This window comes from Frankliniella occidentalis, unplaced genomic scaffold (genome assembly GCF_000697945.3).
Source record: "Frankliniella occidentalis isolate FOCC.00 unplaced genomic scaffold, Focc_3.1 Scaffold212, whole genome shotgun sequence".
In the NCBI taxonomy this organism is placed as follows: Eukaryota; Metazoa; Arthropoda; class Insecta; order Thysanoptera; family Thripidae; genus Frankliniella; species Frankliniella occidentalis.
The window spans coordinates 257,085-268,565 of record NW_026267338.1 but is presented as its reverse complement, the minus strand read 5'-3'; the positions used below and the strand labels follow the sequence as shown (position 1 = coordinate 268,565).

Sequence of the window (11,481 nt, the reverse complement as noted above, 5' to 3'; positions counted from 1 at the left end):
CTCTGCTGGGGCCATGCCAGACCGCTAGCGCTTGCACGGCGGGCACGGCGGCGCGGCTGCCGACTAGCCAGACAGCGCCAAACCCCCTGAAATTTAATTTCACCTCCAACCTTCCGCCTGCCCCCCACTGCCGCCTGCCGCGCACGCCAGCTCATGTGGCCCCCCCGAGCGGCCGGGGGAGTCCTGCCTGCCGGCTGCAAATTAATTTACAGGAAAGCAGCGGGGCCCCCCTGTGTGTGCCGGGCGGTGCCGGGCGGGGGCTGCTGCATTAGTTTTTGTTGCGCGGCGCGCGCAGGCTGCGCGCCCACACCACCGCATAGGCTCGCCCTGACCTGGGCCTCTGTGGAAAAAGTTTACTTTGAATTAGTTTCACAGGACCGCCGCATGGCGAACGAGTGCGCGCAAGCCGCACCCGCTCACTAACTGGAAAAGTACTTTTCACGCGGGCTTGTGTATGGCTAAAAAAAAATCCAATCCACGCCATGCATTTTGGATAAACATTTGAAAAAGTTACGCAAACCTACCCTCTGGGCTTACACCATATCAAAGAAAAATTAAATATTGGGTGACGGTACATTTTTATCCCCACTTGGCTTGCATTGTGTGGAGGGTCGCGTTCCAGGTTGATTGTCGACCCCGCCGCCAAGGCGTAGTACCACTGTTCGGCTATCGCGCGGACTCGCCTCGTGAGAGGGAAGTGGTTCATTCGTGCGGACAAGTCGTTCCCCGCCTGGTTTACACAGGCTGCACTTTACGGTGTAACAGTGACAACCATCAGCGGATAAATCAGGGGGCTGGTTTGCGGGTCGCGGGCGGCGGGCGGGGGGCCTCGGCGGCCAGCAGACGCGTGACGTCTTAACGAGAGAATAATAGCCCGCCAGTGCCGTGCCGTGCGCGGCCGTGCGGCCCACAGTGCCTTTTCATAGTTGGAAAAAAATAGCAAAAAGAAGCAAACGCGAGTAAGCAAGTTGATTACTAATTAGAGAGGTACAAACGAGGGTGCTGAGGTACCCGTGGGTTTAAAGAACTCCGTGATGCTGGCGGTGCTCAAGTGCACAATGACTTAGTCGGAAAGGTATACTTGTGAGAGGGTGAGCGATTCGAGGAAAAAGAAAAAGAAACCATTTTGAAAGAAACTGTTTTTGTTTATTGTTAATGTTTTTCTCGTGGAGTAGAAGTATTGACAGAGCAGCTCGACTCGGGGAAATTATCGTTTGACAAAAGAGCCACACCCCCGGCACAAATACGCACAAATCGCACCCAGTCGTCAAGTTTTAATTCCTCCTCGTATTATACTTCTCTCTCCCCTCATTGTTTCTTCTACTAACGACAGGCTTTGTTGTTTTCTGTTCACAGGTGAGGCCGAGAGGCGTGCTCTGGCGACAACCAACGCGTGGCTCAAAAACAACGGTATCAACCAGCTTGTTTAGGGGAGGGGGGGGGCTACACCCCGTGACTTTGGTGGGCCGTGGTGCCTTTGTCCTCCGGGGCCGGCCTATCTATCTGGCCGAGCGCCCGCAGGCGCAGACTTCGGAGCCGAGCCCCTGGCGGCTCCCGGCTTCCGGAGTTGTTCCGGTTTGTTTCCGACCAGCCCCTGAGCCACAGCGCGGCCGGAGCCGAGACGCCGCCGCCGCGCTGCCGGGCCAGAGCCTGGCGGGGCGGGGATGGGAGGGTGGGCCCCGGACCAGGAGTGGGCGGAGCAGAGGAGAGGGTGCTTTCACAATTTACAGCAGGTGCCACAGAGGGGACTTCAAGGGACCTCGAGGGGACCTTAGGGGCAGGGGCCCCCTGCAGGGGACCTCGGAACTTTCCCCGAGTTCTGAGGAGACAAGTGGGCCTTGGGCTGCCAGCGAGCCCCTGCCCCGCACCACAATGATATTCCCTTACTCAAGTGGAAGTTTGAGGCAGGAGTAGTCCCCTTCCCCCGATAAAATCTCTTCCCTCATTCACTACGCCGCACGCGCACACACAGCCCCGCGCGCATAGTTTGGGGACGGCCAAACCCGCCGAGGCCAAACCCACCCGTTTCCTGCATGAAGACTGAAACTTCTTGGGCGCGAGGACAGTCCTCTGTAAGTTAGGTCAAACTAATCCGTGTCGACGTGCAGCTGGTGCCCCGGCCCGCCCCTCCGGGCCCTGCATTGTGTGCCCCGCTCGCCGCACCCGGCCCTCCCCTTGCGTCCCGGCCATTGAAATGGTACGGACGATTACACCGATATAATTGAGGGCAGCCAATGGGCAGGGCAACGGGGAAGCAGGGGGCAGGAGGGGGGTTGCAGTCGCCAGCCGCCAGGGGTACCGTGGGGAACGAGGGAGGGGGGGGGCTGTCCGCGGCAGCCCCTGTCCAGTAACTTGCCCCCGACCCGACTTTGGCACAGTGCGGACTCCTACCCTTCCTCGCCTTCCCCCGCGCGCCGACGCGCGCCCTTGCTCTAGAGCTCCGGACCTGCTGTGTGAGTGTGTTGGAGTGCACGGCGCACAACACGCCCCCGTGAAGCATGTTCGCGGTGTTGTGGGAATCAGGGCAGGGGCGCTACCCACCCGGTGCTGCACTGCGGGGGTTGAGCCGGGCGGAGGAGCCGGTCGGCAGTTGTGCCCCAGGGAGGTGGCGCTGCCGGCAGCGAGCGCAAAGAATCGCCTGTTAGACCTTTATCTCGGCGTTCATCTTCGTCTAGGAGCCTGCGCTCCGCTGCGCTCCCCGCTGCTGTCGCTTGTTCTTCCCCTTCTGCCCGTGCGGAGGAAGGGGCTCCCGCCCCGAGCCTCCCTCCGCCGCAGCTCGCTATCTGTCAGATATCTGGTTGGTGCTCCCACGGCTCCGTCGGCTCCGTCCCCCGGAGGACGCGCCGTGCTGCAGGCCGTAGCACGCGCGCGCTGCCGCTGAGCTGGGACTGCGGTTAAATCCCCGCCCGTGTCAGTCCTGCCCCCGCCCCCGCCGTCGATGTGCGATGCGCCAAAGATTTGCAGTACCTCCCCTACATACCTCTTTTTTTCGCACGGTAGATTTGTCCATTTGACTCCTGTGACACGAGGATGACTGAAGGTGGCGAGTGACCCAAGAAGGTTTACTCCCAAAGGCTCCACGCCCCACGAACGCTCTTCAAACTGTAGCCTTCCTTGTGTATTGGATTTAAAAGTTTCGACGTTTTGCCTGCCGAGACGTTTTTCTTGTATCCATATCCAAGTACGTAGGTGTTTTTATTATTTATCTCACGCTCCGAACCTCCCATAACTTCGCCGATCTCCTGGGGCAGGCTACCACACCGCATCGCCATGAGGGTTTCCAGTTACTAGACACCCTAGATTTGTCGTGTACTCGGTGTGAAGGGGCCAGGCCTCCGGGGCCTCCGATCACGACTACCTCTGATTTGGGACCATTTTCACCCCCACGTCTGCGCGCTTTGGAGCTCTTTGCCATGTCGGGGCGACGTGATTGGAAGTGCTGGATCGTACTTCCGGTCCCCTCCCCTCCTCGCCCCTTCTTTTCCCCCGCTCCCCTCGCAGCCCTATCCTCGTTGACTCCGATACATCCGCTTCCGCTGCCCCCGCTAGCTGCCCCCCCCCCCCTTTCCGGTATCCTTAACCCGTGTGCTCTGTGCCGAGCGCCGAGCCGCTGCTGTGTGGGTGGGTGGGGAAGTCCCCTCGTAGCCTCGCGAGTCCGTGGCAGAAATCCTTAACATCAACAACCCCCCCTTTCCCCTGTGAACCACACCACGCCCCCTCCCCCACCGTAGAAAACTTTTGTCACTCCGCCGTTGATTCCTGTAGATCGGCTTTGTGTCCTCGGGGCCCTCCGGGCGTGGTCTGGCTGGAGCCGAGGCGGGCCGGAGCCGGATGTGACGTTGTCCACCCCTTCCCGGGGCAGGGGAGAGCCTGGCGGAAGGCAGCTGTAAAAGGGGCGTGCGGGAAAGGGGGGGGGGCTTTTTATAGCTCTCGTTAATACTGCTCTTTTCTTTCTTTCAGTATATTTATAAATTCCCCATAAGTGGTCTAGTTCCCCGGTACGCTCCGACCGAGGCGGTTGCTTTGGGCGGACGGCGTAGCGCCTGCGGGCTGTGGGTAGGCAGTCCCGTGCGACACTGGTGCGCGGCGGGTCCGCCTACCTCCCAGGCGACCCCTCGCTCGCTGAGCAGGGTGGGTCGGCGTGGGTTCGGGGAGGAAGGAGGGAGGTAGGGGGGGGGGGGGTCGCTTCCATGCGATTTCCCATCTCATGCCACGTTGAATACACCTGTGCGTCCCATCCCCTCCCCTTCCCCGCCCTCCCTCCCCCACCATTCGCCGCGCCCCGTTCACTGAGGCCGCGCACCACTGGTCAAAGGGTTCGCCCGCTCTCGTGTATGTGTGTGCGTTAGTGTGAGTGTTTGTATGTGGGGAGAGAGGACGTTGCCCGCAGTGTCCTGAAATATCCGCTTCATTTCTGCGTCCATACAAAAAAAAATAGACGGACTACACGGATGTTGACGATTCTGTTCCAGTTCTGCGGGACGAGTTTCGCACCCAGCCTAGGGACACGCGTGTGGCCGCTGGGGAGACTGCGCTGCTGGAGTGTGGCCCGCCCAAGGGACAGCCTGAGCCCACCGTCATCTGGAAGAGGAACGGGCAAGACTTGGACGTGGACAACAACCGAAGGTGGGGTGCTCTTCAGATATGTGCGTGTGCGCTCACCACATGTGTTCCTTATTGATCAAATCTGATTCTTTCCCTTCTTGATTCCTTTCAGATACAAAATCGTTGAAGGAGGGAATCTCCTCATACCTAGTGTTTCCCAAAGCGACGAGGGCAAGTACAAATGCATCGCCCAGAATGTTGCCGGTGTACGGGAGAGCTTGACCGCCAACCTTGATGTACATGGTAAGAAGAAGTGTCATGTTGTGTTGTGTGCCATTGAGCCAAACAACTAGTCTCCTACTGCGTTTAACCTTATCTATCTCTAGACTTCTCTAATTTGTTTTGATTATTCCTTTCTTTTTCACAGTTAAGCCTTACTTTATTCATCCACCTAGTGATGTCACAGCCCTTGTCGGGCAAAGTGTGGAGCTAGAGTGTGCTTCAGCAGGTGAGCCGGCTCCTACTATGTTGTGGCGAAGAGAGGATGGGAGAATGCCAATTGCCAGGGCTCATATACTGGACAATAAAGCTCTTCGCATAGAACATGTTACATCAGAAGATGTTGGAACTTACATTTGTGAAGCTGAGAATGATGTTGGCAGTGATTCCGCAAAAGTTGCTCTTACTGTTCATTGTAAGTTTTAGGTTTTTAAATATTTTGGATCAATTATTTTAACTTTCAGTATTCATGAGACATAACATCCATATTGTATTTTCAGCTCCACCATATTTTACTGTGCGCCCATCAGACGTGCGTGTTCCTCTTGGGAGTTCTGTTTCCTTTCCTTGTGCTGCAGAAGGTAGCCCACCTCCATCAGTATTTTGGAGTCGGGAAGGATCAAGGCTTCTTATGTTTCCTGGATCAATTCATGGGGACATTTCAGTATCTGCAGAAGGGACTCTGTCCATGAAAAGTGTGTCTAGAGAAGACTCTGGGTATTTTGTTTGTTCTGCCTTGAGTGTTGCTGGTTCAGCGACTGAAAGAGCTCTTCTTGAAGTCCTCCCCTTACAACAAGCACCCCCACCAATTATTCAGTTGGGTCCTGGAAATCAAACTTTACCAGCACAAGCAGTTGCTGTGTTACCATGCCAGGCAGCTCCACCTTCAGGAAGTGAAGCCTTCACACAAATCAGCTGGCTCAAAGATGGCAGTCCTCTTTCACCATCTGGCAGCCGCATTGCAATGTCGAGTCGAGGAAGTTTGTCTGTTAAAAGTAAATTTCATGACCATATTTGAAATATCAAATTTAAAGTTCATGTAAGTTTCTAAATCATCTGTGTATATCCTTTCACTAATTTTACTGTGCATTATTTTTGTTTGGACAGATTTACAATTATCAGATTCTGGAGAATACACATGTAAAGCTTCATCCTCTGCTGGTCAAACTACTTGGTCAGCATGGATATCTGTTGTTGATGGTTTACCTGAAGCCCGTAGGGGTCCAGACCCAGCCTCACTTCCTACTGCTCCGCCAAAACCTATAATTGTGAATGCCACACGAAATTCTCTAACAGTTTCTTGGATTGATCCAAACCCAGGTCGCTATGACCGCTCACACCTGGTTGGATATATGCTTGATTTCTTTACGAGTGAAAATCAAAGTATTGGTTGGGTTCGAGCAGCAAAGGGGATTAAAGCTGAAGTTTTCACGGTAAAACGCCACACCATAATAATAATAAAAATTGTCACATTCATGCTTTCACTAGTACCAGTAATTATAAAAATCTGAATTTGCAGGTCACTGGTCTTACTTCAGATTCCAGTTATGTCTTCATAGTTCGAGCAGAAAGTGATGCAGGTGTGTCTTTGCCTAGCCCTGTGTCTGAGCCTGGTCATACACTGAGTGCCAACGCAGACATACTGCCTCCTTATGAAGGGGCTGTTGCTCGATCACACTTAAGCTCAAGTGTTGTCACTTTAAGAGATGTGCAACCTATTTCTTCTACATCTTTACGTCTGACTTGGGATGTAAGTCTCTTTCAAGGCTAACACTATATGTGTGCCCATAGTATCTGGTATATGCTGTACTAGTATGAATTTCAATTTTTCTGTATTCATTATTTATGCTTTTGTATCTTTTCTTCTGTTTTCAGATTGTTGGTTCTGCTAACTTCATTGAAGGATTTTACGTGCGATATCGCGAGTTGCCCCAAACTAATGATAGCTTCAGTGATAATATTCCTGAATATGATGTTGTGAAAATTGACAACTCTGGTGCAACCAGTTATACTTTAAATGACTTTAAAAAATTCACCACATATGAGATTTTCCTTGCACCATTTTACAAATCAATTGACGGACAGCCATCTAATTTTAAAGTAGTTTCTACTCTTGAGGATGGTCAGTCAACATTTCTATTTCTAGCTTTTTGTTTTATTTTATTACTGTAAGGATAATTATTTTATAACTTTTATCTGAATTTCTAGCTCCATCAGCTCCTCCAGAACATATTCACGTTGGAATTTTGAATGCAACAACAGCTTTTGTCAGATGGACACCACCGGCTGCTGACAGTCATCATGGGAAGATTGTAGGCTATAAGGTAATAATTAGCTTCATGACCTGTGTCTGATGAAACTTCTGGGTGACTCTTATCAATTAATATTATTCATTGGGTCATTTGTTTTCCAGATTCAAATAAGCAGCCCATTGGGCAAGCTTTTAGGGCAGATGACATTGAATGCAACTAATATGTCTGTGCTATTAAACAACTTGACGATTGGAGCTGAATATATGACTAGGGTTGCAGCATTTACAAAAGCTGGTCTAGGGCCGTACTCGATAGGGACACCTCTTGTCATGGATCCGTCAGCTCTTCATTCTTTCACTCCTCGGTCACGGCCCACAAATGATACATCAAGTGTAGTAAGAGAAACATGGTTTGCAATTTTGATGGGTGCTATGGCTCTCTTACTAGCCAGTGGTTTTGCTGGAATGGTTTACATGAAAAGAAGACAAACTGCGGGAAAAGAGCTTGGCCACCTTAAAGGTTGGTTCCTGTAACCAATTACCTAGAGAGTACTCATTAAATCCAATTATTGACTCTATTCCTATTGCATTTGCAGTTCCTGTTGTGAATGCCAATGACATGGCAGGATTAGGTTTACTGAGTGGTAAAGAAACACTTTGGATCGATAGAGGATGGCGAGCAGCTGCTGGGAAGGGAGTGCCTGTTACTCCACCACTTGGATCTGAGTACGCAGAAGTTGACGCTGCATGTGCACTTTCTTCATTTTATCGACAGCCGCCGTTAACAACTAATTGTGAGCAGTCTGATGCATCTGATCCTACTCCTTATGCTACAACAATGCTACTTAATCAACTCCCTGGACAAAGGCCAGACCACCTGGAGGTAATATGTTAATTTGGAAAAGTTAACACAATTCAAATCTAATCTAATTGAATTTATTTAAATTTGTCTTTTGCTGCTTTAATTTCCAAGAGATACACTGTATGACCTAATGAATATTTCATCTGTTTAGGGCTCAACTCCATCTCAAGATCCTTATGCCAGTGGAAGTCTTCTGTATCAGAGAAAGAGTCCTTTATCTCCTGGTGCTCCCAGCACAATTGATGGCAGCTACTCGGGTAAGCTGAACTATCTTATAACTTCATTTCCCTAAGAAAGAAAGGCTTAATTCCATCAAAATTTATTGATACAGTAATAACTATTGATAAACTTACTTTTATAAAATGTCCAAATTTTATTTTTTTTCAGATGAAGTTCATGTGTCATATGATAGACGACTTCCCCATCCTCACCTACATCCACTACCCCACTCCCACTCTCAGCCTCCACACTGGAGTGACATCCTCCCTCCCCCGCCAGAGCAACCACCCCCACCCCCTGGTCCAGGTTGTAACACTCTCAGCCCGCAGTCCTCACGAAGGGGTCCAGGCCCTGGTCTAGGCCCAGGCCACTGCAGCACGACGGGCCGTCCTGGTAGCTCCACGAGCCGAAGCTGTGGTACTAGTGGTTCGCAATCTGGCTCGGCCTCTGCGTCCACATCCAATGGAAGGACGTGCTCATGGCAGCGTTCGCGGTGTCCTCAGTCTCACCCACAAGCTGCCAATGATGGGCAGAGTCGGTACCACTCAGAGCCACCTCAGCAAAGGCCACCACCAGTAAGTAATTTACCTAAATAGGCTCGCAAAAATTTATTAAGCTAGTCTTTTTTTTCATCTGTGCCTTTCCATAATCTCTAGGTTCCAAGATTCACAAACGAATATGATCCTCAGTCTGGATCAGCACCATCCAGTGAAGAACGGGCATGTCAGTCTTCTTTAATTAGTTTATTACCTAATAATTCTGCTATGGGTAAGATTTTTGATTCAAATGTTATCTATTATCCCCACTTATTTATGTTTGTTCTTATAAGATGTACTAAACTGAAATTTATTTGCAGCAGCAGAATCACCCTGTAATGCCTTAGCAGATTATGGCTCTGCAGCAGACTGCCTGCTCTCTGGATGCCGCAGTGATTATTCTTCTGATCATAACAGTAGTAATGGACGGCCTCAGTCCATGGCCAGTGATACTTGTTGTTCTTGCTCAGATTCATCATGCATGTATGCTGAAGTAGGCCATAACCACAATGAAAATGATCAACGGTAGCTTATATCAGTTATTTATATTATTTAGTGTTCACTCATTCAATCTAAATGAAAAATGTCATTTTCATTAATGTTGATATGTCTGAATTTGTCAACTCTCATGTGATACTGTGCGATAAGGTTTGAGACATAAATTACTGTGCTGAAGTCTCTTTTCATTGGGTATTTAGATTCAAGTCTTAGAGTAGGAAACAGTTAATGTCGTCTATTGTCGATAGTTTTTTAAAATCCATTGTGTGCATGTATTGATTCTATCAGCATTTAATGGATGTGTTTGTTGTAAAAGTTATTTATTAATACATTTTATTTTATAAGAGGTGATCATGCAATGTTCCTAGTCATACTCAAGTGTTATTTTCCATTCTCTTTATTTCTATTCTTGCATAAATAACTAAAAAGAGTATTTGTGTTGTCTACCTACCCAGCCAGTAATGTCACATCTACAAAAAACATTGAAACTCTATAAACAGTCTATTTTTAACCATGTGGACATCTTTAGGGTCCGAAATAGACTTAAACGTCTTTTAGATTTAAAGTTTCTGACTGGGTAAGCATAACTTTCAGACTCTTTCAAAGTTTACTTTGTGGTTTATATCATTCAATCCACATTAGCAGTCATGTTTTTCAGAAAACTGTAAGAAACAGAACTAGTCTGATTATCTGTGAATTGGGTTTGCTATGTAATTTTTACACTTAAAAAGATACAATGTTAATTTTCTGTAAAATACCCATTATTTGCAACTAATATTGTCTTACTGTTAACTCTTAGTGTTTTCTCAATTTTAATTTTCAGACTATTTTGTAAATAATGTCAGTTGAGACCCGTGGTTGTATCAGTTACCATTTGCATAGTTCAACAAAGTGTTCAAGTACCATGTATTAAAATACAGTACTAAAAAAGGAATCAAGGAAACCATGCTCTAGTGAGCCTACATATTGTGAAGGAAACTAAGAATCAAGTACATCACATCACATAATCTTTGCAATATATGTGTTATGGTTAGAGCTAGAGGTGAGCAACCAACCCACAGTTAAAGCATTAGCTGACTAAACCTAGGATTCGCCAGGCTAATTTGATACCTTGTTGGTAACTTTTTTCACTGCCAACTGTTAAGAGGAACTATTTTTTCCAACAAGACTTGTTACAGTGGCATATTTGATGTTGCATTATTCGTCAAAACAGCAAATAAGTACAATGGCCAAATATGTCTCTCCAGCACATTTGTTTACGTATATGTTCAGAGAAAAATAAATTAAACTGCCGCTCCACTCCGACGGGAAATAAAAACTTAAAGAAACCAAACAGAAACCTATTAGAGGAGCACAAGAATAGTAAACAAACTGTTCACAACTAAAGTGAATGTGATGTGCCAGCTGCACTCAAACCTTGATGAACCTGGTGGACACAGCTAGCAGTGAAAATAGTAATACCTATGATTTGATCACCCGAATTTGCCTTGTTCATTGTTCATTCTAGTTTTAGCAGGTCATATTGCTCTAACAAAATTTTGTGCTCAATGAAGGGCGCAATATTGTGTTGCAACAAAGACAAACTATACCTGCTGCTTTTTGCTTTGTTCTGTCAAAATTCTTTTGAATATACTTTTTTCCTTGAAGCCCCAATTGTGCTATGTAGAAGCAAATAATTCCAGTTATAGCAATTTATTACCTCTTCTGTTAAGTTTTATTATGACAATCCAATGCCCATACTTATTTCAAAAAGAGATTGCTGTTTTAAAGTATTATAATCATTTAGGTCCCCAAATTTATCCCCTTTGTTAAAATTTGTTTGTAATTATGTATATATCTGTATTTATCCTTGTGTATTTGTATTTATATGTAAATTTGCTGATATTGGATAGATACAAAGTTCTTTGCGGTTGCATATCTTGCTTCGAAAGCAAGTGACTGGCTCTTAAATAAGTCATTAATCAGAATGGTGTTATCTTATTACATTACCTGATTGTGTCTTATCACATTGTAAAATGTTGCATTTTATTTGTATGGTTAACGATGTTAATAAATAATGAAGACTGAATGTAGCAATTGTAAAATTCCTACCACCAACCACATACCCCCGTCTGTCGTGGAAGATCTTTGTCATAACATGACATATTATATTACGTTATATTACGCAGCTCGGTAGCATGGAATAAGTAAATAAGGGGTCGTCCAGAAAGTAGCTCAGTTTTTACTCAGAGTAATTCGGCAAATTACGAGAGCTTGGCGCCTGCTAGACTCAGGGTAGGCCACCCTGCCGT

The 11,481-nt window shown here is 47.6% G+C and overlaps 1 protein-coding gene across 2 annotated transcripts in view; it reads left to right on the top strand.

Moving 5' to 3' along the window:
* The window catches only part of LOC113203744 (roundabout homolog 2-like), a 45,873-nt gene extending 34,611 nt beyond the window's left edge, over positions 1-11,262 (top strand). The window contains exons 3-16 of one of the 2 annotated variants that reach the window (XM_052272573.1): positions 4,473-4,626; positions 4,718-4,848; positions 4,973-5,239; positions 5,325-5,819; positions 5,932-6,257; positions 6,344-6,574; positions 6,700-6,946; positions 7,033-7,148; positions 7,238-7,595; positions 7,672-7,958; positions 8,089-8,194; positions 8,325-8,731; positions 8,813-8,924; positions 9,016-11,262. In XM_052272573.1, the coding sequence (XP_052128533.1) occupies positions 4,473-4,626; positions 4,718-4,848; positions 4,973-5,239; positions 5,325-5,819; positions 5,932-6,257; positions 6,344-6,574; positions 6,700-6,946; positions 7,033-7,148; positions 7,238-7,595; positions 7,672-7,958; positions 8,089-8,194; positions 8,325-8,731; positions 8,813-8,924; positions 9,016-9,221 (3,443 nt within the window). In that variant the 3' untranslated portion in view covers positions 9,222-11,262. Of the gene's footprint in view, positions 1-4,472; positions 4,627-4,717; positions 4,849-4,972; positions 5,240-5,324; positions 5,820-5,931; positions 6,258-6,343; positions 6,575-6,699; positions 6,947-7,032; positions 7,149-7,237; positions 7,596-7,671; positions 7,959-8,088; positions 8,195-8,324; positions 8,732-8,812; positions 8,925-9,012 lie in introns of both variants that reach the window. The other variant, XM_052272572.1, reaches the window with a different exon arrangement.
* The last annotated feature ends 219 nt before the right edge of the window (positions 11,263-11,481 follow it).